General features: G+C 45.1%; 2 protein-coding genes across 6 annotated transcripts in view; one reads left to right on the forward strand and one right to left on the reverse strand.

Moving 5' to 3' along the window:
- Positions 1-5,606, reverse strand: part of NUSAP1 (nucleolar and spindle associated protein 1) — a 47,825-nt gene extending 42,219 nt beyond the window's left edge. For 3 of the 5 annotated variants that reach the window (XM_031668817.1, XM_031668819.1, XM_031668816.1), the window contains exon 1: positions 5,289-5,606. In XM_031668817.1, the coding sequence (XP_031524677.1) occupies positions 5,289-5,381 (93 nt within the window). In that variant the 5' untranslated portion in view covers positions 5,382-5,606. The remainder of the gene's footprint in view (positions 1-5,288) is intronic. The other 2 variants (XM_031668820.1, XM_031668818.1) reach the window with 1 other exon arrangement.
- A 49-nt stretch (positions 5,607-5,655) lies between these two features.
- OIP5 (Opa interacting protein 5) lies at positions 5,656-21,109 on the forward strand. The gene is made up of 5 exons (XM_003900800.5): positions 5,656-6,099; positions 6,358-6,424; positions 10,588-10,710; positions 16,749-16,830; positions 20,547-21,109. The coding sequence occupies exons 1-5, from the start codon at positions 5,778-5,780 to the stop codon at positions 20,640-20,642; spliced, it is 690 nt and encodes a 229-aa protein (XP_003900849.2). The 5' UTR covers positions 5,656-5,777; the 3' UTR covers positions 20,643-21,109.
- The last annotated feature ends 2,579 nt before the right edge of the window (positions 21,110-23,688 follow it).

Raw genomic sequence — 23,688 nt, forward strand, 5'->3', positions numbered from 1 at the left:
CATCCTCCCGAGTAGTTGGGATTACAGGCACATGCCACCACGCCTGGCTAATTTTTGTATTTTTGTATTTTTTTTTCAGTAGAGATGGGGTTTTGCCATGCTAGCCAGGCCAGTTTTGAACTCCTGGCCTCAAGTGATCCAACCACCACAGCCTCTCAAAGTGCTGGGAGTACAGGCATGAACCACTGTGCCTGGTCGCTCTCTCTTTTTTTTCTTTTCTCTAAGTTTCAAATATCACTCCAACTACCAAGAGAACACTACTGTGAGGTAAGAGTTGAGGCAGGAAGCCCAGTAGGGAGACTGAGGCAGTGGTCAAGAGATTAGAGTGCTGTGGCACAAGTTTGCAGCGTTGGAGATGGTGCCCAGAGGTCAGACTTCAGGTCTATTTAGGAGGAGGTGCTGACAAGGATTGATGGCTGTGGGTGAAGGAGGGTGATCCAAACTGGGCCTGACCCATGTACTGAGAGGGGGAAGAGACTGTCAACGCTTGGACCTGAACGTGTTGTTGAAAATGCACTTAAATACACGAGTCAGCATCCTAGGGGAGAGAGAGGTCCTACTGGAGATGTGGGTTTGGGAGGCATTAGCTTCTGGGTAAATTTTAACTTATGGGAGTGGCCGGATGCAGTGGCTCATCCCTGTAAACCCAACACTTTGGGAGGCCAAGGCAGGTGGAGCACTTGAGGTCAGGAGTTCAAAACCAGCCTGGCCAACATGGTGAAATCCTGTCTCTACTAAAAATACAAAAAAATTAGCTGGGCATGGTGGCGGGCACCTGTAATCCCAGCTACTCAGGTGGCTAAGGCAGGAGAATCGCTTGAACCTGGGAAGTGGAGGTTGCAGTGAGCCAAGATCGCGCCACTGCACTCCAGCCTGGGTGACTGAGCAAGATTGCATCTCAAAAAAAAAAAAAAAAAAAAAAAGAAAAAGAAAAAGAAAAAGAAAAAAAAATGGGGTGGATAAGATTACCCAGGGATAGAGCACAGTTAGAGAAAAAGAGAGAGGAAGAGAGCCCTGGGGGCACTCCACATTTAGAGATCTGGCAGATGAAGAACCAACCAAGGAAACCAGAAAGAAGTGCTAGTAAGGCAGGACAGAGTGAAATATCAAAGTCTAGAACAGAAAGTGGCTGGAGCAGAGGGGAATGTTCAATCATGCCAAATGCTACTGATAGGCCCAGGTGAGGGGAGAGAGAGAATCTTTGTAAGATGGTGACCTTGATACAAGCAATTTCAGTAGAAAAGAACAGAAAAATAGGGCAGTAGATGGAATGAGGACATGGGATCAGGAGAGGATTTTGGCTTTTTTATTTTTTTGAAAGATGGGTGATATTAAAACATGATTGCATGCCTTATGGCAAATAAGCTAGCAGAGTGGAGAAATTAATGCAGGAGAGAGGTTCTAATTGTAGGAATGTAGTCCTAGGGGAGGCAAGAGGGCTCAGGATCCTCAGCATAAATGGAAAGGTTGCTCTTAGACAGGCAAAGAAGCAGAGTATGCGGATGTAGATGCAGGGTGGCTAGAAGGTTTGGTGGTGCGGCCAAGCCTAGGGGCTCATGCCTATAATCCCAGCACTTTGGGAGGCAAAGGCGCAAGGATTGCTGAATTTCAGGAGTTGGAGACCAGACAGGGCAACATAGTCAGACCTCATCTCTACTAAAATTTTAAAAAAATTGGCCAGGCAGGGTGGTCATGCCTGTAGTCCTAGCTACTCAAGGGGGCTGAGGTGGGAGGATTGCTTGAGCCCGGGAGGTTGAGGCTGCAGTGAGCCCTGATTATGCCACTGCACTTCAGAGAACTCCAGCCTGGCTGACGGAGCAAGACTCTGTCTCAAAAAAAAAAAAAAAAAAAAAAAAAAGAAGAAAAAAGAAAAGAAAAAAAGCAGGGGATTTGGTGGTTGAAGGATCAGGCAGTTTTCTGTCGATTTCATCTACTTTCCCATGACCTATGTGGTAAAGTCATTAAGGGAGGGAAGGGAGCCAAGTTGAGTCAAGATGATAAAAAGTAATTATCTTCAAAAATAGGAAAGTTCATGACTAAGAAGAAAATGGGCCAGGTGTGGTAGCACGTGCCTGTAATCCCAGTTGCTTGGGAGGCTGAGGTGGGAGAATGCCTTGAGCCTGAGAGGTTGAGGCTGCAGTGAGCCCTGATTGTGCCACTGCAGCCTGGGCAACAGAGTGAGACTTCATCTCAAAAAAAAAAAAAAAAAAAAAGGAGAAAGATCAAATGCCCATATTAAGGTTTAGAGTTGCATATTTAAAATAAGTTCACTCAACAAAGTTAGGTGTTTTCTCCAGCTAGAGTTAGCTACAGAGGTATAGGCAAAGATTAAGCACATAGTTGGGTTTAATCAGGCTTGGGTTTTGCCAGGTGAGTATAGGGAGGTGCAAGGAAGTGGAAATAGTGCCAGTGTTTGTAATTTAAGCTGGTAAGAAAGGAAGTGAGGGCATGAGTGACAAAAGGACCAGTCGCCACACTAACATTAATAACTGGTTCCTTCAATTTGCTTTACCATTAAGAGAAGTCTCTCAAAAGAGCTAATATTATCTCTTATAAATTTATTTATTATTATTATTATTTTTTAGACAGAGTTTCGCTCTTGTTGCCCAGGCTGGAGTGCAATGGCGTGATCTTGGCTCACTGCAGCATCTGCCTCCCTGGGTTCAAGCAATTCTCCTGCCTCAGCCTCCCGAGTAGCTGGGATTACAGGTGCCCGTCACCACGCCCGGCTAATTTTTGTATTTTTAGTAGAGATGGGGTTTTGCCATGTTGGCCAGTCTGGTCTCAAACTCCTGACCTCAGGTGATACACCTGCCTCGGCCTCCCAAATGCTGGGATTACAGGCGCAAGCCACCATGCTGGCCATAAATTTATTTTTAATAATATCATACTAGTAAAATTATCAAGATTTGATTAAACTGAAATAGTATTTACACTATTATACTAGTATATTTATACTAGTAAAATTTATTTAATTTATTTAAATTGTAGTGTTTCATTTTTAATCAAATCTTGATAATTAGAGCAATTTATAAATTTTTTTGCTATGTACTAGAATTTCAAAAGGTAATTGACTTAATGAGCACCTGGGTTGTACCAACAGTTTATAATTTAAAACATCTTATTATGGAAAATTTCTACAAAAGTAGAGAGAATAGTGCAATCCCCCCATGTACCTATTAGCAGTTTCAGTAATTATTAACATTCTGCGTTCTTACTTCATCTAGTTTCCCTCTTTTTCCTTGAGTATTCTACAGCAAATTTTACAGGTATCGTAACATTTCACCTATAAATACTTGATATGGGCCAGGCGTGGTGGATCACGCCTGTAATCCCAGGGCTTTGGGAGGCCGTGGCCAGAGGATCGCTTGAGCCCAGGAGTTCAAGAACAGCCTGGGCAAGATGGTGAAACCCAAAACACACACACACACACACACACACACACACACACAGTCAGGCAGATAAAGGAGAAAGAAGGTGATCTGAGGCCAAAGGGTCCTGCTTGAGCCCAGGAGCTCAAGAACAGCCTGGGCAAGATGGTGAAACCCAAAACACACACACACACACACCTGCCTTGCCTGCAGCACACACACACACACACACACAGAGTCAGGCAGATAAAGGAGAAAGAAGGTGATCTGAGGCCAAAGGGTCAAAATGAGCAATGGGACAAAGACAGATAAAAGTTCCAAGTGTTCAGGGATGCAGCCGTGGATAAAAGATTCTAGCTAGGCAGCAAAAAAGCCTAAGGAATTTAGGCTGAGATATTAAGGCTTTGTTTACAAAGTATAGGGGAGCCACAAACCACTATAGCCCACAAATATCCCCAAGGAAAACCCTTTGGTCATTCAGCCCCAACAGGCACTTAGGCCCTGATTATTTTGTTTAAACAATTTAGGCCGGGTGTGGTGGCTCACGCCTGTAATCCCAGCACTTTGGGGGGCTGAGGTGGGCGGATCATGAGATCAGGAGTTCGAGACCAGCCTGACCAACATGGTGAACTCCAGTCTCTACTAAAAATACAAAAATTAGCCGGGCATGGTGACAGGCGCCTGTAATCCCAGCTACTCAGGAGCCTGAGGCAGGAGAACCGCTTGAACTCGGGAGGTGGAGGTTGTGGTAAGCCGAGATTGCGCCACTGCACTCCAGACTGGGCGACAGAGTAAGACTCTGTCTCTGTCTCAAAGAAAAAAAAAAAAAAAAAAGAAAAACATTTGTGACGACTGATTTAGGCATTTATTCAGTGTCAGTATCATAGCCTGCAGGACAAACCTAGAGAGCATACAGCAGTATTATGTGGGAAGTCTCAACTATTAACAAAATATATAAAACCGCTATCCTACATTGAATCCCCAAATCTTCTAACATCTTGTTTTTTGTTTGTTTGTTTGTTTTTGTTTTGTTTGAGACTGAGTCTCGCTCTGTCACCGAGGTTGGAGTGCAGTGGGTGCGATCTTGGCTCACTGCCACCTTGGCTTCCCAGGTTCAGGCGATTCTCCTGCCTCAGCCTCCCGAGTAGCTGGGATCACAGGCGTGTGCCACCACGCCCGGCTAATTTTTTAATGGCCATGCTGGTCTCGAAATCCTGACCTCAGGTGATCCAACTACCTCGGCCTCCCAAAGTGTTGGGATTACAGGCACGAGTCACCGCGCCCGGCCAATTCTCCTCACATCTTGTAGCCTCGGAGTCAAAGACCTTACTGGTTTTGATAGATACCATCACCACAACAGTCATCAATAAGTACATGAGTATATTAGATCAGGGCTGAGTTATAAAACTCAGGTCTCCTAAAAGTCGATTTTTTCTTTCCCCCGACAGGTCCATCAATAAAGTATCAAGAGATTATCGGCAATATTACAAATCACTGAAGTCTGTTTGGGGTTTTCTAGAAGCTGAGCCAATTATTTACTTAATTGTCTAACGATTAACGACACCCCTTCTGCTTTCTGGGCCTGCGTTTCGTAATCGATGCCCTGAGAGGTATAAAGTAATTTAAAAAAAAAAAAACAACACCACAAAAAACAAAAAACAACAAACCACCCCTCGGAACAGAGGCTTATCATGTGAGCACCCAGACAAGCCAGCTTCACAATGAGGTGAAAACTACAGTTCCTCTTCCGTTTATCAGAGTTCTAACTGGGACCACCGTGAACCACATCTACCGCCCGAGGGGCAGGGACGGCTGCTTCAGTCCCCGGGCTTCCCGCTCGGTCCCTTCGCACCGCATCTCCCTGAGGCCGCTACTCCCGCCGCGCCCGCCCAGGGAACTGCCCCGCCAGCGTCGTACCCGCAGGTTGGCTCGGAGACCCAGACTCTTGGCTAAGTTCTGCAGGTCACTGTACTTGAGGGAGTCCAGCTCCTCTAGGGAGGGGATGATCATCGCGATTCAAAATCCCAGCGATACTCAGAAGATGGATCACCAAATCTCGTAAGCGAGGTTCAAATCCCTGGCGCCACTCTTAACTTTGACTAAGCAGAAATTTATAGACAGTTTAAATGAAGAATGCCGCGCTTCCATTGGTTGAAAATGCCTCAAAGGCGGGGTTTCTAACCCTGACCAATAGAAAGGCTGATTTCCCGTCCCAACAGTCGAGCGCTTTTCTCACACTTCACGAATACGCAGGCGCCGAAGGGCCTGTAAGGACGGTTCAGATAACGAGTGCGCGGACTGGGACTCCAGTGCTTGGATTGCCCACGATGTCCAATGAGGACGCAGGAGCTGTGCTTGGGGCGGGGCCTGGCGTGTATTCGAAACGACGGCGCCGCCTGAGAGAAAATGGCGGCTCAGCCGCGGCGGCATCGCTCGCCTTGTGCAACGCCGCCCCAGGGTGACTTCTGTGATGACACTGAGAGGGCGATTGACGAAGCTTCTTTTACGACCTCCATGGAGTGGGATACACAGGTGGTGAAGGGGTCCTCGCCGCTCGGCCCCGCAGGGCTGGGGGCTGAGGAGCCGGCCGCCGTCTCGCAGCTGCCGTCTTGGCTGCAGCCTGAGAGGTGCGCTGTTTTCCAGTGCGCACAATGCCACGCCGTGCTCGCCGACTCGGTGCACCTCGCCTGGGACCTGTCGCGGTCCCTTGGGGCCGTGGTCTTCTCCAGTGAGTGCAGTGAGGCGTTCGGGAAAGGCAGAGGCTAGCCCGAGAGGTTGTTCCCGCCTTCTCCACCGGGTGGCAGAGAACCACCTGGGGAAGAAAACGGAATGAAAATTTGGAAGCACATAACTCCTTGGCCTGGGGATGGGGCAGGGAACTGGGGAGTCTCCTGACATTTATGGCGGGGATGAGTCTGTCTAGAGGAGAGATTTTCCATTTCAAGGCCCGCAGAGTATGAGTTCTGACCCGTGTTTGTGTTCCTAGGAGTTACAAATAACGTCGTTTTGGAAGCGCCCTTCCTAGTTGGCATTGAAGGTTCACTCAAAGGCAGGTACGTATTGATAATTACAGATTGGTCTCTAGTCCCTGACTTTATGAGACTGAGGAGCGTGGAACTGACATGTACTTGTTGAGCAAGTCTGTTGACAGCATTTCCTTTTTTTTTGTTGGTTTGATTTTTTTTTTTTTGAGATGGAGCCTCACTCTGTTGCCCAGGCTGGAGTGCGGTGGCGCGATCTCGGCTCACTGCAAGCTCTGCCTCCCAGGTTCACACCATTCTGCCTCAGCCTCCCGAGTAGCTGGGAAGGCATGTGAAGTCATGCCAAATTGTGAATATGAAGAAAAAAATGGGGCCGGGCGCGGTGGCTCACGCTTGTAATCCCAGCACTTTGGGAGGCTGAGGTGGGTGGATCACATGAGGTCAGGAGTTCAAGACCAACCTGACCAACATGGTGAACCCCCATCTCTACTAAAAATACAAAATTAGCCGGGCATGGTGGCACACACCTGTAATTCCAGCTCTTTGGGAGGGTGAGGCAGGAGAATCACTTGAACCCGGGAGGCAGAGGTTGCAGTGCACTGAGAACACACCATTGCACTCCAGCTTGGGCAACAAGAGCGAAACTCCATCAAACAAACAAATACATGGAAATTAAAAGTGCTACTCCAGTTATAAGCTGATATGGAGTAAGTTTGAGTGGTGTGAGTAGAAGATCAAACCAGCCACAGCATTCCTTTAAACCAAAGCCTAATCCAGAACAAGGCCCTAACTCTCTTCAATTCTGTGAAGGCTGAGAGGTGAGGAAGCTGCAGAAGTTTGAAAGTAGCAAATGTTGGCTAGGTGCAATGGCTCATGCCTGTAACCCCAGCACTTTGGGAGGCCGAGGTGGGTGGATTGCTTGAACCCAGGAGTTTGAGACCAGCCTGGGCAACATGGTGAAATGCTGTCTCTACAAAATACAAAACAATTTAGCCGGATGTGGTGGCGCACACCTATAGTCCCAGCTGCTTGGGAGGCTGAGAAAGAAGGCTGGCTTGAGCCATAGAGGTCGAGGCTGCAGTGGAGCTGTGATTGTGCCACCATACTCCAGCCGGGGTGACAGAGCAAGACTATCTAAAAAAAAAACAGAGGTTGGTTCTTGAGATTTAAGGAAAGAAACCTTCTCTATAACAAAAGTCCAAAGTGAAACAGCAAGTACTGATGCAGAAGCTGCAGAAAATGAAAGTGGGTACACTAAACAACAGATTTTCAGTGCAGATGAAACAGCCTTCTATTGGAAGAAGATGCCATCTCAGACTTTCATAGGTAGAAAGGAGAAGTATTACCTGGCTTGAAAGGAGCTGGTCACAGTGACTCACACGTGTAATCCCAGCACTTTGAGAGACCAAGGTGGGAGGATTGCTTGAGCATAGGAGTTCAAGACCAGCCTGGGCAACATAGCAAGAACCGATCTCTACAAAACATTTAAAAATTAGATGGGCATTATAGTGTGCACCTGTGGTCCAGCTAATTGGAAGGCTGAGGTGGGAGGATCACTTGAGTCTGGGATGTCAAGGCTGTAGTGAGCTGTGATTGTACCACTGTACTCCATCCAAAAAAAAGAAAAAAAAAAGCTTCAAAGGACAGGCTTTCTCTCTTGTTAGGGGCCAGTGCAGCTGATGACTTTAAGTTGAAGTCAATGCTCATTTACTGTTACTATCTATAGCTACTATAGATAGTTATTCCTCTGATGGATATGGGCAAAGTAAATTGAAAACCTTCTGGAAACCCAGCTAAATTTTGTATTTTTAGTAGAGACGGAGTTTCACCATGTTGACCAGGCTGTTCTCAAACTCCTGGTCTCAGGTGATCTGCCCGCCTCCCAAAATGCTCAGATTATAAGTGTGGGCCATTGCGCCCGGCCCAGTAAATTAATTTCCACTGAGACATTTGTTTATAAGTACTGTGCTTTGTCTGAACTAATTAATTCCTACGTGGAATTTCAAATTAATGACACTTTATTTCACAGTTTACTTTTTGGTTACCTATATTCACAAGATTACTATATGTGTGGTGTGGGACTTCATTTACCAATAAACCTAATATATTTTGTTATTTGTTCTTTTTTAGTATCCATTGACATGAATATTTCTTTTTAGCTATGTGTTTTTTTTTTTTTTTTCTAAGACGGAGTTTTGCTCTTGTCGCCCAGGCTGGAGTGCAATGGCACAATCTCTGCTCACTGCAACCTCCGCCTCCCCGGTTCAAGCGATTCTCCTGCCTCACCCTCCTGAGTAGCTGGGATTACAGGCACCCGCCACCATGCCTGGCTAATTTTTGTATTTTTAGTAGAGACAGGGTTTCACCATGTTGGCCAGGCTGGTCTTGAACTCTTGACCTCTGGTGATCCACCTGCCTTGGCCTCCCAAAGTGCTGGGATTACAGGCATAAGCCATCATGCCTGGGCTAGCTATGTGATTTTTATGTTGTATTTTGTTAATAGAATTCTGCTAGCCTGGGAAGTAAGACCCCATTTCTTCCAAAAAAAAATTAGTAGGGCATGGTAGCATGCACCTGTAATCCCAGCTTTGGGAAGCTGAGGCAGGTGGATCAGTTGAGCCCAGGAATTCAAGGCTGCAGGGAGCTATGATTGTACCACTATGTTCTGACCTGGGCAACAGAACAAGAACCTGTCTTAAAAAAAAAAAAAAAATTCTTCATAGCATACTCTATGTTAATATAATTAATTTTTCCTTTACCAAAGCACTTTAAAATTGCCTTTAGCACATGCATGATGAAATACTTTCTTAAAGTGCTTTTCTTTTAGAAAATTTTTTAATTTTATTTTGAGACGGAGTGTTGCTCTGTTGCCAAGACTGGAGTGCAGTGGCACTATCTCGGTTCACTGCAAGCTCCGCCTCTTGGGTTCACACCATTCTCCTGCCTCAGCCTCCCGAGTAGCTGGGACTACAGGCGCCCGCCACCACACCTAGCTATTTTTTAATATTTTTAGTAGAGACGGGATTTCACCATGTTAGCCAGGATGGTCTTGATCTCCTGACCTCGTGATCTGCCAGCCTCGGCCTCCCAAAGTACTGGGATTACAAGCGTGAGCCACCATGCCCGGGCTGTTTATTTATTTTTTAAGACGGGGTTTTACCATGTTGCCTAGGCTGATCTTGAATTCCTGGGCTCTAGCTATCTGCCCACTTTGGCCTCTGAAAGTGCTGCGATTACAGTTAGGTGTGAACCACTGTGCCTGACCAAAATGTTCCTTTTTAATATTTAAATATGTCTTATATACCAGCAAATATGATGACTTACTCAAGAATTGTATTGAGAACTAAAATCAACATCTGACTCTTCATCAGTAATCTTTTCAGAGGATAAGGAAAGCAAAATAGATGGCTTGCTAGGGTAATGGGATTCCTTTTTCTTTCTCTTTTAGTCTGGGCATTTTTTCATTAACTTTTTTTTATATATGCAAAAGACAAATCTTGATTTCAGTTCTATGAACAATTTGTTTAGTAAAGCCCCAGTCAACATGATTAGTTTTTCTTTTTTTTTTTTTTTTTTTTTGAGGCGGTCTGGCTCTGTCATGGCCGGGGTGCAGTGGCGGATCTCAGCTCACTGCAAGCTCCATGCCTCGAGTTCAGCCATTCTCCTGCCTCAGCCTCCAGTAGCTGGGACTACCTGGCGCCAGCTACCCTCGCCAGCGGATTTTGTATTTTAGTGAGGGTTTCACCGATGCTGCCCTCCAGGATGGTCTCGATCTCCTGACCTCGTGATCCGCCCGTCTCGGCCTCCCAAAGTGCTGGGATTCCAGGCTTGAGCCACCGCGCCCGGCCAACATGATTATTTTTTCAACAAATGTGAATTTATATAATGATAGCCATTTTACACGGTGATTTGTAGTTTTAAATGTTTTAGTATTAATCAGATTAGTTAGCTCTTTTTCTGTTTATTAGGGGTAAGTTACCTTTCTCTACTGAAGTGACAATTATACATCCATGACTGCTTTGACCAGAATATAAGAGGGTATCCGCAATCCAGCATGTAATTAAATTACAACGTGAGTTACCCTTTCTTGAATGTGATATTCTTTCAGTCTCATTCCTATTACAATATAATTTTCACCCTGACTTAGGTGTTAGGAATGCTTCAGAGACTAGTTATTTTTTATTTCTTACATGATTTTTTATTCTTACCCATATTCTGTTTTTCCCTACTCCTAGTACTTACAACCTTTTATTCTGTGGTTCCTGTGGGATTCCCATTGGTTTCCATCTGTATTCTACCCATGCTGCCCTGGCTGCCTTGAGAGGTCACTTCTGCCTTTCCAGTGACAAAATGGTGTGGTGAGTAGACTTAGATATTGATCTTCAAATACACTTATTTATTTATTTATTTATTTATTTATTTAGAGACAAAGTCCATCAAATAAATTTTAAAAGATTTTTCAGGAAAGAGAAAGTGGGCTGAGCACAGTGGCTCATGCCTGTAATTCCAGCACTTTGGGAAGCTGAGGCGGGTGGATCACTTGAGGTCAGGAGTTTGAGACCAGCCTGGCCAACATGGTGAAACCCGTCTCTACTAAAAATACAAAAATTACCCAGGTGTGGTAGACACCTGTAATCCCAGCTGCTTAAGAGGCCGAGGCATGAGAATTGTTGGAACCTGGGAGGCGGAGGCTGCTGTGAGCCGAGATTGCACCACTGCACTCCAGCCTGAGAGACAGAGTGAGATTCTGTCCAACTACTTGGGAGGCTGAGGCAGGAGAATTGCTTCAACCTGAAAGGTGGAGGTTGCACCGTGAGCTGAGATCGTGCCACTATACCCCAGCCTGGGTGACAGAGCAAGACTCTGCCTCAAAAAAAAAAAAAAAAAAAAAAAGACAAAGCGTTTGTACCAAAGAAGATGCTAAAGTCAGGCACTGTCTTTGACAAAAAGATAGCAGTGGGCTAAGTGTGATGGCTCACGCCTGTAATGCCAGTGCTTTGTGAGGCCAAGGTGGGAGGACTGCTTAAGGGCAGGAGTTCAAGACCTCCATGGGCAATATAGTGAGACCCCTATTTTTTTATACAAAATAAAAAAAAATTAGCTGGATGTGGTGGTGGCCTGCCCCTGTAGTCCCAGTTACTTGGGAGGCTGAGGTGGGAGGATCACATGAGCCCAAGAGTTCAAGGTTACAGTTTGCTGTGATCACACCACTGCATTCCATTTTGGGTGACAAAATGAGACTCCATCTCTTAAATAAAATAAAAGATAGCAGTGGGACCAAAATATAATCTTATAACATTATGATTATCTTCCATGTCTTCTTATACCACATCTTAAGAAGCATCCATGGAAGAATTCAGAGGGTAGTCTTTCATTAAATAAACTTTTTGCCAGATGTGGTGGTGTGTGCCTATAATTCTAGTTACCCAGGAGGCTGAGGCAGGAGGATCCCTTGAATCTTGAAGGTGTTTGAGATCAGCCTAGGCAACATAGTGAAGCCTCCTATCTCAAACTGCCCCCTTAAAAAAAATAAATAAATAAAAAGAACATTGTATGACCAGGCGCAGTGGCTCACGCCTGTAATCCCAGCACTTTGGGAGGCCAAGGTCGGGGGTTCATCTGAGGTCAGGAGTTCGAGACCAGCTTGGCCAACATAGTGAAACCCCATCTCCTTTAAAAATACAAAAATAAGCCAAGTGTGGTGGTGCCCGCCTGTGGTCCCAGCTACTCGGGAGGTGAGGCAGGAGAATTGCTTGAACCCAGGAGGTGGAGGTTGCAGTGAGCCAAGATCGAGTCACTGCACTTCAGCCTGGGTGACAGAGTGAGACTCCGTCTCAGAAAAAATAAAAATAAATAAATAAAAGATAAAAAGATCATTCTAGAAAGTAAGCTTTTGCAAAATAATGTTGTAGTAGATACCTTTTGGGTTTGTGCCCAGCCTCTGTCTCCCTCTAATGGGGGGGGTCTTGTATATTTATATCATGTGTGATTCCCACTCCCAGGTACTGGATCAAGAATGAATACCTGGCCAGGCATGGTGGGTCATGCCTGTAATGTCAGCGCTTTGGAAGACTGAGTTGGAGGATTGTTTGAGCTTAGGAGTTTGAGAATAGCCTAGGCAACATAGCAAGACTCTGTCTCTACAAAAAATTTAAACTATTAGCTGTGTGTGGTGGTGTATGCCTGTAGTCCTAGCTACTCAGGAGGCTAAGGTGGGAGGATAGCTACAGCCCAGGAATTCAAGGTTACAGTGAGCTATGATTGTGTCACTGTATTCTAGCATGCGGAGCAGAGCAAGACCCTGTCTCTTAGAAAAGAAAAATGGTGCTGGGCATGGTAGCTCATGCCAGTAATTCCAGCACTTTGGGAGGCTGAGGCGGGCAGATCATGAGGTCAGGAGATCGAGACCATCCTGGTCAACATGGGGAAACCCCGTCTCTACTAAAAAATACAAAAAAATTAGCTGGGTGTGGTGGCGTGTGCCTGTAATCCCAGCTACTTGGGAGGCTGAGGCAGGATAATCACTTGAACCAGGGAGTCAGAGGTTGCAGTGAGCCGGGATCGCACCACTGCACTCCAGCCTGGCAACAGAACGAGACTCTGTCTCAAAAAAAAAAAAAAAAAAAAAGAGAAAAATGGATACCCGATCCAAACTAAGCCAACCAGTTTTCTACCCTAGGAATTTGAAATAAGGGCCCAGAAATACCAGTTACGTGTAGATGGTACTAGTGTTGAAGCTGGGAAGTGAAAGCTGTATGTATGGGGTAGCTATTTCCTATATGATGCATGTAGCTGCTGAGAAATCTTCTCTGCAGTAAAACATGAAGCAGACAGAGAAAAGTAAAAATAATGATCATGTAGCCTCATAGCATCAGAAAAACTACCCTACTGGCTATCCTTTCTCATGAATTACATTGGCTATTGCATTATTTTCCTAACAAATTACACTTTTAAGCTTTTCTACATATTACAAGAAACTGAAACATCCTTCGAAGTCTTTCCTTGACCATTAAAAAACAAAAACAAAAACAAAACAAGCATTGACAACCCAGTTTATGTAGGCATTATGCTTATATCACTGAGTTCTTAGTATAGTCTAAGAAACCTAGGGCTCAAAGAGGTGGAAGAGCTGAAATTTGAGCACATCTTAACTCAAATGCTTATTTTTCATAAAACTAAAAGGTTTCCTTTCTCTCGTTTGTTTCTTTTTTTTTTTCTGGAGATGGAGTCCCGCTCTGTCGCCCAGGCTGGAGTACAGTGGCGCGATCTTGGCTCACTGCAAGCTTTGTCCCCTGGGTTCGTGCCATTCTCCTATTTTCCTGCCTCAGCCTCCCAAGTAGCTTGGACTACAGTTGCCCGCCACCACGAGTGGCTAATTTTTTGTATTTTTAATAGAGACAGGGTGTCACCGTGTTAGCCAGGATGGTCTCGACCTACCGACCTCGTGATCCGCCTGCTTTGTCCTCCCAAAGTGCTGGGATTACAGGTGTGAGCCCCCACGCCCAGCTGCTTTTTCTCATTTCTTATGCTTAGATAGATGTTTCTAGCTGAGTTATGGTTGACTAAACAATAAAACTTATTAGCAAAGCCAGTCCTTTACCATGGGTTGTTCACTGTGCATTAGGTATACCATTTGATCTTCATTGCAGATTTCCAACACAAAATATATATCTGAGATGGATTGATCATTTTTTATTCTTTTATTTTTTAAAGATGGAGTCTCACTCTGTCACCCAGGCTGGAAGTACAATGGCATGATCTTAGCTTACTGCAACCTCCGCCTCCTGGGTTCAAGCAATTCTCCTGCCTGGGCTTCCCAAAATGTTAAGATTACAGGCATTAGCCACCATGCCCAGCCTCAATTTCTAGATTCTTAAGCAATTTCTATTTAGAATTAACTTTAAAGCAGGAAAAAAAAAACAAAACTGTAAATGTGTGCTATTAGTAATCCCACATCTTTTCTAGAAATCAGTACAAAAGTAAATGTTCTAGAGGAGCAATAATTGCATTTTTGCTAGGGTAGTAAGCTTTTAGTAACATATTTTTAACATAAATTTGAAAAAGCATTATGAGATTTTGGTTAATTTCTTAATATTTAAAATGAGTTGGATAAAAGGTCAGGACATTCTTTTCAATTAAATGGAAACTTTGGCCTTTTCCTCTTGGATTCAGGATGGCTGCTGCAATTACAGTCATTATATCTATTGATGATAGCATTCTAAACATGAAGGAAAAGGATATGGAGAGTATGGGAACACAAGAAAATTCCCCCTTTTCATCAGCATAAATTTTCTTTCTTTTTTTTTTTTTTGAGACAGAGTCTTGCTCTGTCACCCAGGTTGGAGCACAGTGGTGCGATCTCAGCTCATTGCAACCTCTGCCTCCCAGGTTCAAGTGGTTCTTTTGCCTTGCCTCCCAAGTATTTCAGACCACAGACGCACTCCTCTATGCCCGGCTAATTTTTGTCTTTTTAGTAGAGATGGAGTTTTACCATGTTTGCCAGGCTGGTCTCAAATTCCTGACCTCGGGTGATCTGCCCACCTTGGCCTCTCATAGTGCTGGGATTACACTCATGAGCCACAGCGCCCTGCCGGCATAAATTTTCTTAATCTTTTTTTTTTTTTTTTTTTTTGAGACATGGTCTGTCTGTCACACAGGCTGGAGCTATCATGGTTCACTGCAGCCTCAACCTCTTGGGTTCAGGTGATCCTCCCAACTCAGCCTCCCAAGTAGCTGGGACTATAAGCATGCCACCACATCTGGCTAATTTTTGTATTTTTTGTAGAGATGGGGTTTCACTTATACGAGGCACGGTGGCTCATGGTTGTAATCCCAGCACTTTGGGAGGCTGAGGCAGGCAGCGGACCACCTGAAGTCAGGAGTTCAAGACCAGCCTGTCCAATATGGTGAAAACCTGCCTCTGCTAAAAATACAAAAATTAGCTGGGCATGGTGGTGGGCACCTGTAATCCCACCTACTTGGGAGGCTTAGGCAGGAGAATTGCTTGAACCTGGAAGGCAGAGGTTGCAGTGAGCTGAGATCACGCCATTGCACTCCAGCCTGAGCGACAGAGTGAGACTCCCTCTCAAAAAAAAAAAAAGGAAAGGAAAGAAAAAGAGATGGGGTTTCGCTGTGTTGCCCAGGCTGGTCTTGAATTTCTGGTCTCAAGCCATCTGCCTGCCTCAGTCTCCCAAAGTGCTGGGATAATAGGTGTAAGCCAGTATACCCAACCAATTTTCTTATCCTTGTTGGCCAGAACTATGTCACATGATCACTTTATTTGAGAAAGCAAATATGTAACAGGAGGCTCGTGGCAAAAATCTGGATTCTGTTGGCAATAAAGAAGTGAGGAAGGCTGGGCTTGGTGGCTCACGCCTATAATCCCAGCACTTTCAGAGGCTGAGGCGGGGGGGATCACCTGAGGTCAGGAGTTCGAGACCAACCTGACCAACATGGTGAAACACCATCTCTACTAAAAATACAAAAATTAACTGGGTGTGGTGGCGCAAGCCTGTAATCCCAGCTACTTGGGAGGCTAAGGCAGGAGAGTCATTTGAACCCGGGAGGCAGAGGTTGCAGTGAGCTGAGATCGTGCCACTGCACACTAGTCTGGGCAACAGAGCGAGACTCCATCTCAAAAAAAAAAAAAGTGGGGAATAGCTACTGGGAATAGGTGACCAACACTTTGTCTCACACTGGGATTACTTTCCTTCAAACTGTGCTACAGGATCCCACTGATGAAGTGTAAAGCTTATAATCATCATAATTATTCATATGAGCCTGGTTTTTGTCTTTAGTTTACCATGAGATAATTTTGTCTCTGGTAGGATGAGGCAGAGATCCTCTCCGATTTGTTTATTTTTGAATTTGTTTTTCCAAGGAAATGCAGTCATCCTTCAGTATCCGTGGTTTGAGGACCCCACCAGATACCAAAATCCATGGACACTCAAGTTTCTGATATTAAATGGTATAATATTTGCATATTACTTTTGGATATCCTCCTTTTTAAAGTATAAAAGTACATATTTTATACTTTAAAATAATCTCCAGATTACTTATGACAGCTAATGTAATGTAAATGCTATGTACATTACAAGTATGCATAGGAAATTTACAAAGTTGTTGTATTGTTAAGGGAATGATGACAAGAAAAAGTCTGTACCTGTTCAATACAGACACAATCCAGTTTTTTTCCCCAAATATTTTTAGTCTGTGGTTGTTCGAATCCGATGCTGTACCCATGGATATAGTGGGCCAACTGTAACATCATGAGTCTTGAAGTGAAAATCAGTAAGAAGGCTTTTTTTGACACACATTTTCTTTAGAAGGCAAGTTTGGTTCATTTATAATCTTAACCATGGTATGACACTAATATTTTCTCTTTTTTCCTATCTAGCTATCTCTTAAAAACAAAAGCCATAGTAAATGCATCAGAGATGGATATTCACAATGTATCTCTATCAGAAAAGATTGCAGAGGTAAAATTTCATGATGGTTGTATGCTTTTTTAAAATACAGACAACTCTTGATAACTTCTACCAATGGACTTGGGGATGATGAAATAGTATGATGCTCAGTAATCCTTTATACTTGGTTTGACCTTCCCTATCGAATTTGTAACGAAAAGCAAAATACTAAAACCACACTGTAAGGTGTAGTTCAGGAAGAAAGGAAAAGCTGCTCAACTGCTGCACTCCTGTGTTCTCCTTTGTGCTGGGAATGGATATCATCATCTTGCCATAGAGCTGTCTTCCTTGCAAACACCTTGTAATTGCTCAACTGTCTCAGTTGTAAGAGTGAAGAAACAGTTATTAAGAATTCTTGGTCGGGCGTGGTGGCTCACGCCTGTAATCCCAGCACTTTGGGAGGCCAAGGTGAGCAGATCATGAGGTCAGGAGATTGAGACCATGCTGGCTAATACAGTGAAACCCCATCTCTATTAAAAATACAAAAAATTAGCCTGGCGTGATGGCACATGCCTGTAGTCCCAGCTACTTGGGAGGTGGAGGCAGGAGAATCGCTTGAACTGGGAGGTGGAGGTTGCAGTGAGCCAAGATCACGTCACTGCACTCAAGCCTGGGCAACAGAGTGAGATTCGTCTCAAAAAAAAAAAAATTTAGCCGGGCATGGTGGCAGGCACCTGTAATCCTAGCTACTCAGGAGGCTGAGGCAGGAGAATCGCTTGAACCTGGGTGGGCGGAGGTTGCAGTGAGCCGAGATTGCGCCACTGCACTCCAGCCTGGGCGACAGAGCGAGACTCCGTCTCAAAAAAAAGAATTCTTGGCCGGACACCGCGGCTCATGCCTGTAATCCCAGCTCTTTGGGAGGCTGAGGTGGACAGATAATCTGAGATGAGGAGTTCGAGACCAGCCTTACCAACATGGAGAAATACGATCTCTACTAAATATACAAAATTAGCCAGGCGTGGTGGCGCATGCCTGTAATCCCAGCTACTGGGGAGAGACTGAGACAGGAGAAGCGCTTGAACCCGGGAGGCAGAGGTTGCGGTGAGGCGAGACTGTGCCATTGCACTATAGCCTGAGCAACAAAAGTGAATATCCGTCTCAAAAACAAAAACAAGCTGGGTGTGGTGGCTCACGCCTATAATCCCAGCACTTTGGGAGGCTGAGGCGGGCAGATCACCTGAGGTCAGGAGTTCGAGACCAGCCTGAGCAACATGGAGAAACCCTGTCTCTACTAAAAATACAAAATTAGCCTGGCGTGTTGGCACATGCCTGTAATCTCAGCTATTCAGGAGGCTGAGGCAGGAGAATCACTTGGACCTGGGAGGCAGAGGTTATGGTGAGCCAAGATCTCACCATTGAGAGCGAAACTCCATCTGAAAAAAACAAACAACAAAAAAACAATTCTTACTGGCCGGGCGCGGTGGCTCACACCTGTAATCCCAGCACTTTGAGAAGGCAAGGTGGGTGGATCCACGAGGTCAGGAGTTCAAGACCAGCCTGGCCAAGATGGTGAAACCTCGTCTCTACTAAAACTACAAAAATTAGCCAGGTGCAGTGGCAGGCACCTGTAATCCCAGCCCTGCTACTCGAGAGGCTGAAGCAGGAGAATCGCTTGGACCCGGGCGGCAGAGGTTGCAGTAAGCCAAGATCACGCCACTGCACTCTAGCCTAGGTGACAGTGAGAATCTGTCTCAAAAATAATAATAATAATAATTGGTATGGGAAATGACTTTGGAATGGCAGTATCAGGAGTTTCATGGATAGGATCCAGGAAGAATATTATAAAGGAAACAGCCGGGCGCGGTGGCTCACACCTGTAATCCCAGCACTTTGGGAGGCTGAGGCGGGCGGATCATGAGGTCAGGAGATTGAGACCATCCTGGCTAACACGGTGAAACCCCGTCTCTACTAAAAATGCAAAAAATTAGCCGGGTATGGCAGCCGGCGCCTGTAGTCCCAGCTACTTGGGAGGCTGAGGCAGGAGAATGGCGTGAACCCGGGAGGCAGAGCTTGCAGTGAGCTGAGATCCGGCCACTGCACTCCAGCCTGGGCAACAGAGCGAGACTCCGCCTCAACAACAACAACAAAATAAATTAAAAAAAATAAAGGAAACAACCATCTTAAGTCTCTGGAAATTTTTCTCAAGGTATATGGCAAATAGAGAAACATTTATTTAGTTTTGAGACAGAGTCTTACTCTGCCTTCCAGCTGGAATGCAGTGGCATAGTCTCAGGTCACTGCAACCCCCACGCCTCCCAGGTTCAAGCAATTCTCCCACCTCAGCCTCCTGAGTAGCTGGGCCTACAGGCGCGTACCACCATGCCCGGCTAATTTTTGTATTTTTTAGTAGAGATGGGGTTTCACCATCTCTACTAAAAATGTTGGCTAGGCTGTTCTCGAACTCCTGACCTCAGGTGATCCTACCAAAGTGCTGGGATTACAGGTGTGAGTGCCAGGTTCAAGTGCTTCTCCTGCCTCAGCCTCCCCAGTAGCTGGGAACCCAGTTGCCCTTGCCCCCAGCTTGCTTGTAGGGTGGAAATCCCATGATGGGAGGGGCAAATGGAGATTATCAGAAGCCACTGCTCTTGCCCTGCTGAGTAACACCACTTAATTTTGTTCTAAATATAGCTGTTCTAAGGTGTAAGAACTCTTAAAAATTATCTAATTGCAACAGTTGTCTGTTCTAAACCTAATAACCAGAGTTAACTTTGCAGACCATTAGTAGAATATTAAAATCAGAGAGGCATTTGTTACTGTTAACAAAGGGTTAAAAGAAAAGCTAAATTCTCACCACTGGAAAAGAAGACTCTCCATAAAACTCTGTGACCACATGTTATTCATCTTCACAGTAGCAGGGCTGCTCAGCAATGTTTTGTCTTTTTTTCCATGAAACTTTACATCTGAGGATCTTTTGTTTCTTGTTTTTTTTTTTTTTTTTGAGACGGTGTCTTGCTCCGTCGCCCAGGCTGGAGTGCAGTGGCACAATCTCAGCTCACTGCAAGCTCCACCTCCCGGGTTCACACCATTCTCCTGCCTCAGCCTCCTGAGTAGCTGGGACTACAGGCGCCCGCCACTGCGCCCAGCTAATTTTGTTTTTGTATTTTTGGTAGAGACGGGGTTTCACTGTGTTAGCCACAATGGTCTGTATCTCCTGACCTCGCGCCCAACTCAGCCTCCCAAAGTGCTGGGACTACAGGCGTGAGCCACCGCGCCCGGCCACATCTGAGGATCTTATTTTGCACTAGGTTGTTGTGTAAAGTTCTAGAATTAGAAGAAATTTATTCCTCAAATGCATTTACACATCGCCAGCTCCCAATTACTAGATATAAACTAGCTTAAATTTGAAATGGTGTTTATGACCAGCAAATTGATAGTTAAGCTTAAGATGCCCAGATATCCAGCTGGGTGTGGTGGCTCATATCTGTCATTCCAGCACTTTGGGAGGCCAAGGCAGGAGCATCACTGACGGCCAGGAGTTCAACACCAGCCTGGGCAACAAAGCAAGACCCCATCTCTACAAAGAAAATTTAAAACATATGACTGTAGTCCTAGCTAATTGGGAGGTTGAAGTAGGAGGATCACTTGAGCCCAGGAGCTTGAGGCTGCAGTGAGCTATGATTGTGCCACTGTACTCTAGCTCAGGCAACAGAGTGAGACCCTGTCTTTTAAAATAAATAAAAATAAAAAAAGAAGCCTTGATATATATATATGTCTATTTTTCTTCCTAGCTGAAAGAGAAGATAGTGCTAACGCACACTCGCTTAAAATCACTAATGAAGATTCTGAGTGAAGTGACTCCTGACCAGTCCAAGCCAGAAAACTGATCTTGTACCAAAGCTTGAGTGTCAGGTTCAGGCTTTATTGCTGTCTTCAACAACAAGTGCTGTTTAGTCATTTCTCAAAAAGACTGGCTTTGGGAAATGCAGTTTCTATCTACCATTAGGCTGATTGTCCAAATGATTTGTGAAGCTGTTTTTAGAAGATGAGAAACTAAGGATTCTTCTGTTTTATAGCTATTTGCCTTAAGAACTTAGATTCTGATTGAATTCATAATACTTATTTCTGAAGATGTCTTTGACTGTAAATTTAGGAATTAAGATGCAAAGTCCCATGTGTCCTCTGATCTAAAGTTGCATGGTTGGTCTGAAAATAGAGTTGGGCTTAATGTTGAGTTCTAGTACTCCTGAATGGAGCAGTTGTTATGAATATTAATAAATCATTTTTTAACTTATGTAAAATACAGATCATAATATTCTATAGGTAATGTTTAATAAACTGCCTGAATAATATACAATTTGTCTCTTTTTCGGTTGTAAACTGAGGTTAACAGAGGAATAATGAAAGGAATGATAAAACATCAAACAGTCACCAAAGTACTGTTTTCTCTAATTTTGTTTTATGTAGCACTTCGAGTAACTTATCAAAATATTAATTTAATAAATATTTGTAAAGTATTAGGCTAGGTGCTGGGGATAAAAGGTAAGCAAAAACAGACACGCTGTTATCCTTAGAGTTTATAATCTAGTCAGAGACAGACATTCAAATAATCACATGAAGATATGTAAAATTACAGGCCTGGTGCGGTGGCTCCCATCTGTAATTCCAGCATTTTCAGAGGCCGAGGCGGGTGGATCACTTGAGTTCAGGAGTTCAAGACCAGCCTAGCCAACGTGGTGAAACCTTGTCTCTACTAAAAATACAAAAATTAGAAAAATTAGCCAACCATGGTGATGTGCACCTGTAATCCCAGCTACTCAGGAAGCTGAGGCAGGAGAATTGCTTGAACCCAGCAGGTGGAGGCTGCAGCGAGCTGAGATCGTGCCACTTGCACTCCAGCCTGGGGGACAGAGTGAGACTCCATCTTTTTTTTTTTTTTTTTTTTTTGAGACGGAGTCTCGCTCTGTCGCCCAGGCTGGAGTGCAGTGGCCGGATCTCAGCTCACTGCAAGCTCCGCCTCCCAGGTTTACGCCATTCTCCTGCCTCAGCCTCCCGAGTAGGTGGGACTACAGGCGCCTGCCACCTCGCCCGGCTATTTTTTTGTATGTTTTAGTAGAGACAGGGTTTCACCGTGTTAGCCAGGATGGTCTTGATCTTCTGACCTCGTGATCCGCCCGTCTCGGCCTCCCAAAGTGCTGGGATTACAGACTTGAGCCACCGCGCCCGACCGAGACTCCATCTTAAAAAAAAAAAAAAAGATAGGTAACATTATGACTCTAGTAAGGGTTTTAAAGTAAAGGAACATAGGGATACACGCACATAAAGCAGGTAACTGATCTGGTCTGGGGTTCAGGGAAAGAAAGCCTCTGTAGTAGAAGTAGAAGTGAAGTTTCAGCAGTGGTCTGAAAGATGAATAGGAATTAATAAAGGATGGCATATATACAAAGGCCCTATGAGGTCCTTAAAAGAAGGCCTGCCTAATCAAATTTACTTTTTCAGAATGTCACTGTGGTTGTCCTGTGGAAAACGGGTGGGAAGGGCCGCAAGCAGACCACTAAGGAGAGCCTTTGGCACTAGCACAGTCAAGAAATTACATATCCGAGTGGTGGAGGATACAGAAGCTAATAATAGCAGAATATTTTTTCTATTTTTTCGAGATGGAGTCTCGCTCTGTTGCCGAGGCTGGAGTGCAGTGGCCTAATCTCTGCAGCTGCCATCTCCTGGGTGTTGAAGCGATTCTTCTGTCTCAGCCTCCTGAGTAGCTGGGATTATAGGTGCATGCCGCCACACTCGGCTGATTTTTATTTTAGTAGAGATGGGGTTTCACCATGTTGCCCAGGGTGATCTCAAACTCCTGAGCTCAGGCAGATCCACCCGCCTTGGCCTCCTAAACTGCTAGGATAACAGGTGTGAGCACTGTGCCTGGCCTGCTTATGCTTTTTTTGAGGGGAGGGTGGTGAGACAGGGTCTCACTCTGTCACCCAGGCCTGAGTGCAGAGGTGTGAACATGGCCCACTGCAGCCTCGACTTCCTGGTCTCAAGTGATCCTCCCAACTGTATCATGAATAGCTGGCACCACAGGTTTGTATCACCACGCCTGGCTAATTAAAAAAAAAAAAAAAAAAAAATTGTAGAGACAAGGCCTTGCTATGAGCTCAAACTGGGCTCAAGGGATCCTCTCATTTCAGCCCCCTGAAGTGTTGGAATTACAGCTGTGAGCCATTGTGCCAGGTCTGATTATGTGTAGAGTTGCAAAAATTTGGTCCTATAAGCAAGGTTGATGCTTTCTGGCAAAAACCAGCACAATAAAAGCTTTTACTTTTTAAGTAAGATCTAATATAGGCCGGGCGCAGTGGCTCATGCCTGTAATACCAGCACTTTGAGAGGCTGAGGTGGTCAGATCACGAGGTCAGGAGTTCGAGAGCAGCCTGCCCAACACAGTGAAACCCCGTCTACTAAAAATACAAAAGTTAGGCCAGACGCAGTGGCTCAAGCCTGTAATCCCAGCACTTTGGGAGGCTGAGACGGGCGGATCACAAGGTCAGCAGATCGAGACCATCCTGGCTAACACGGTGAAACCCCGTCTCTACTAAAAAAATACAAAAAAAACCTAGCTGGACGTGGTGGCAGGCGCCTCTAGTCCCAGCTACTCGGGAGGCTGAGGCAGGAGAATGGTGTGAGCCTGGGAGGTGGAGCTTGCAGTGAGCTGAGATCCGGCCACTGCGCTCCAGCCTGGGGGACAGAGCGAGACTCCGTCTCAAAAAAAAAAAAAAAAAAAAAAATACAAAAACTAGCTGAGTATGGTGGCGTGCGTCTGTAGTCCCAGCTACTGGGGAGGCTGAGGCAGGAGAATTGCTTGAACCTGGGAGGCAGAGGTTGTGGTGAGCCAAGATCATGCTACTGCACGCCAGCCTGGGTGACAGAGCGAGACTC

The sequence above is a fragment of the Papio anubis genome, chromosome 7 (genome assembly GCF_008728515.1).
Source record: "Papio anubis isolate 15944 chromosome 7, Panubis1.0, whole genome shotgun sequence".
Lineage (NCBI taxonomy): Eukaryota > Metazoa > Chordata > Mammalia > Primates > Cercopithecidae > Papio > Papio anubis.

What these genes read in the sequence shown, in the direction of transcription:
- OIP5 (XM_003900800.5), top strand. Translation starts at nt 5,778, where the DNA reads ATGGCGGCTCAGCCGCGGCGGCATCGCTCGCCTTGTGCAACGCCGCCC. An exon ending in TGGGGCCGTGGTCTTCTCCA is followed by an intron (nt 6,100 to 6,357) that starts GTGAGTGCAGTG and finishes TTGTGTTCCTAG; the next exon opens with GAGTTACAAATAACGTCGTT. An exon ending in GAAGGTTCACTCAAAGGCAG is followed by an intron (nt 6,425 to 10,587) that starts GTACGTATTGAT and finishes CCCTACTCCTAG; the next exon opens with TACTTACAACCTTTTATTCT.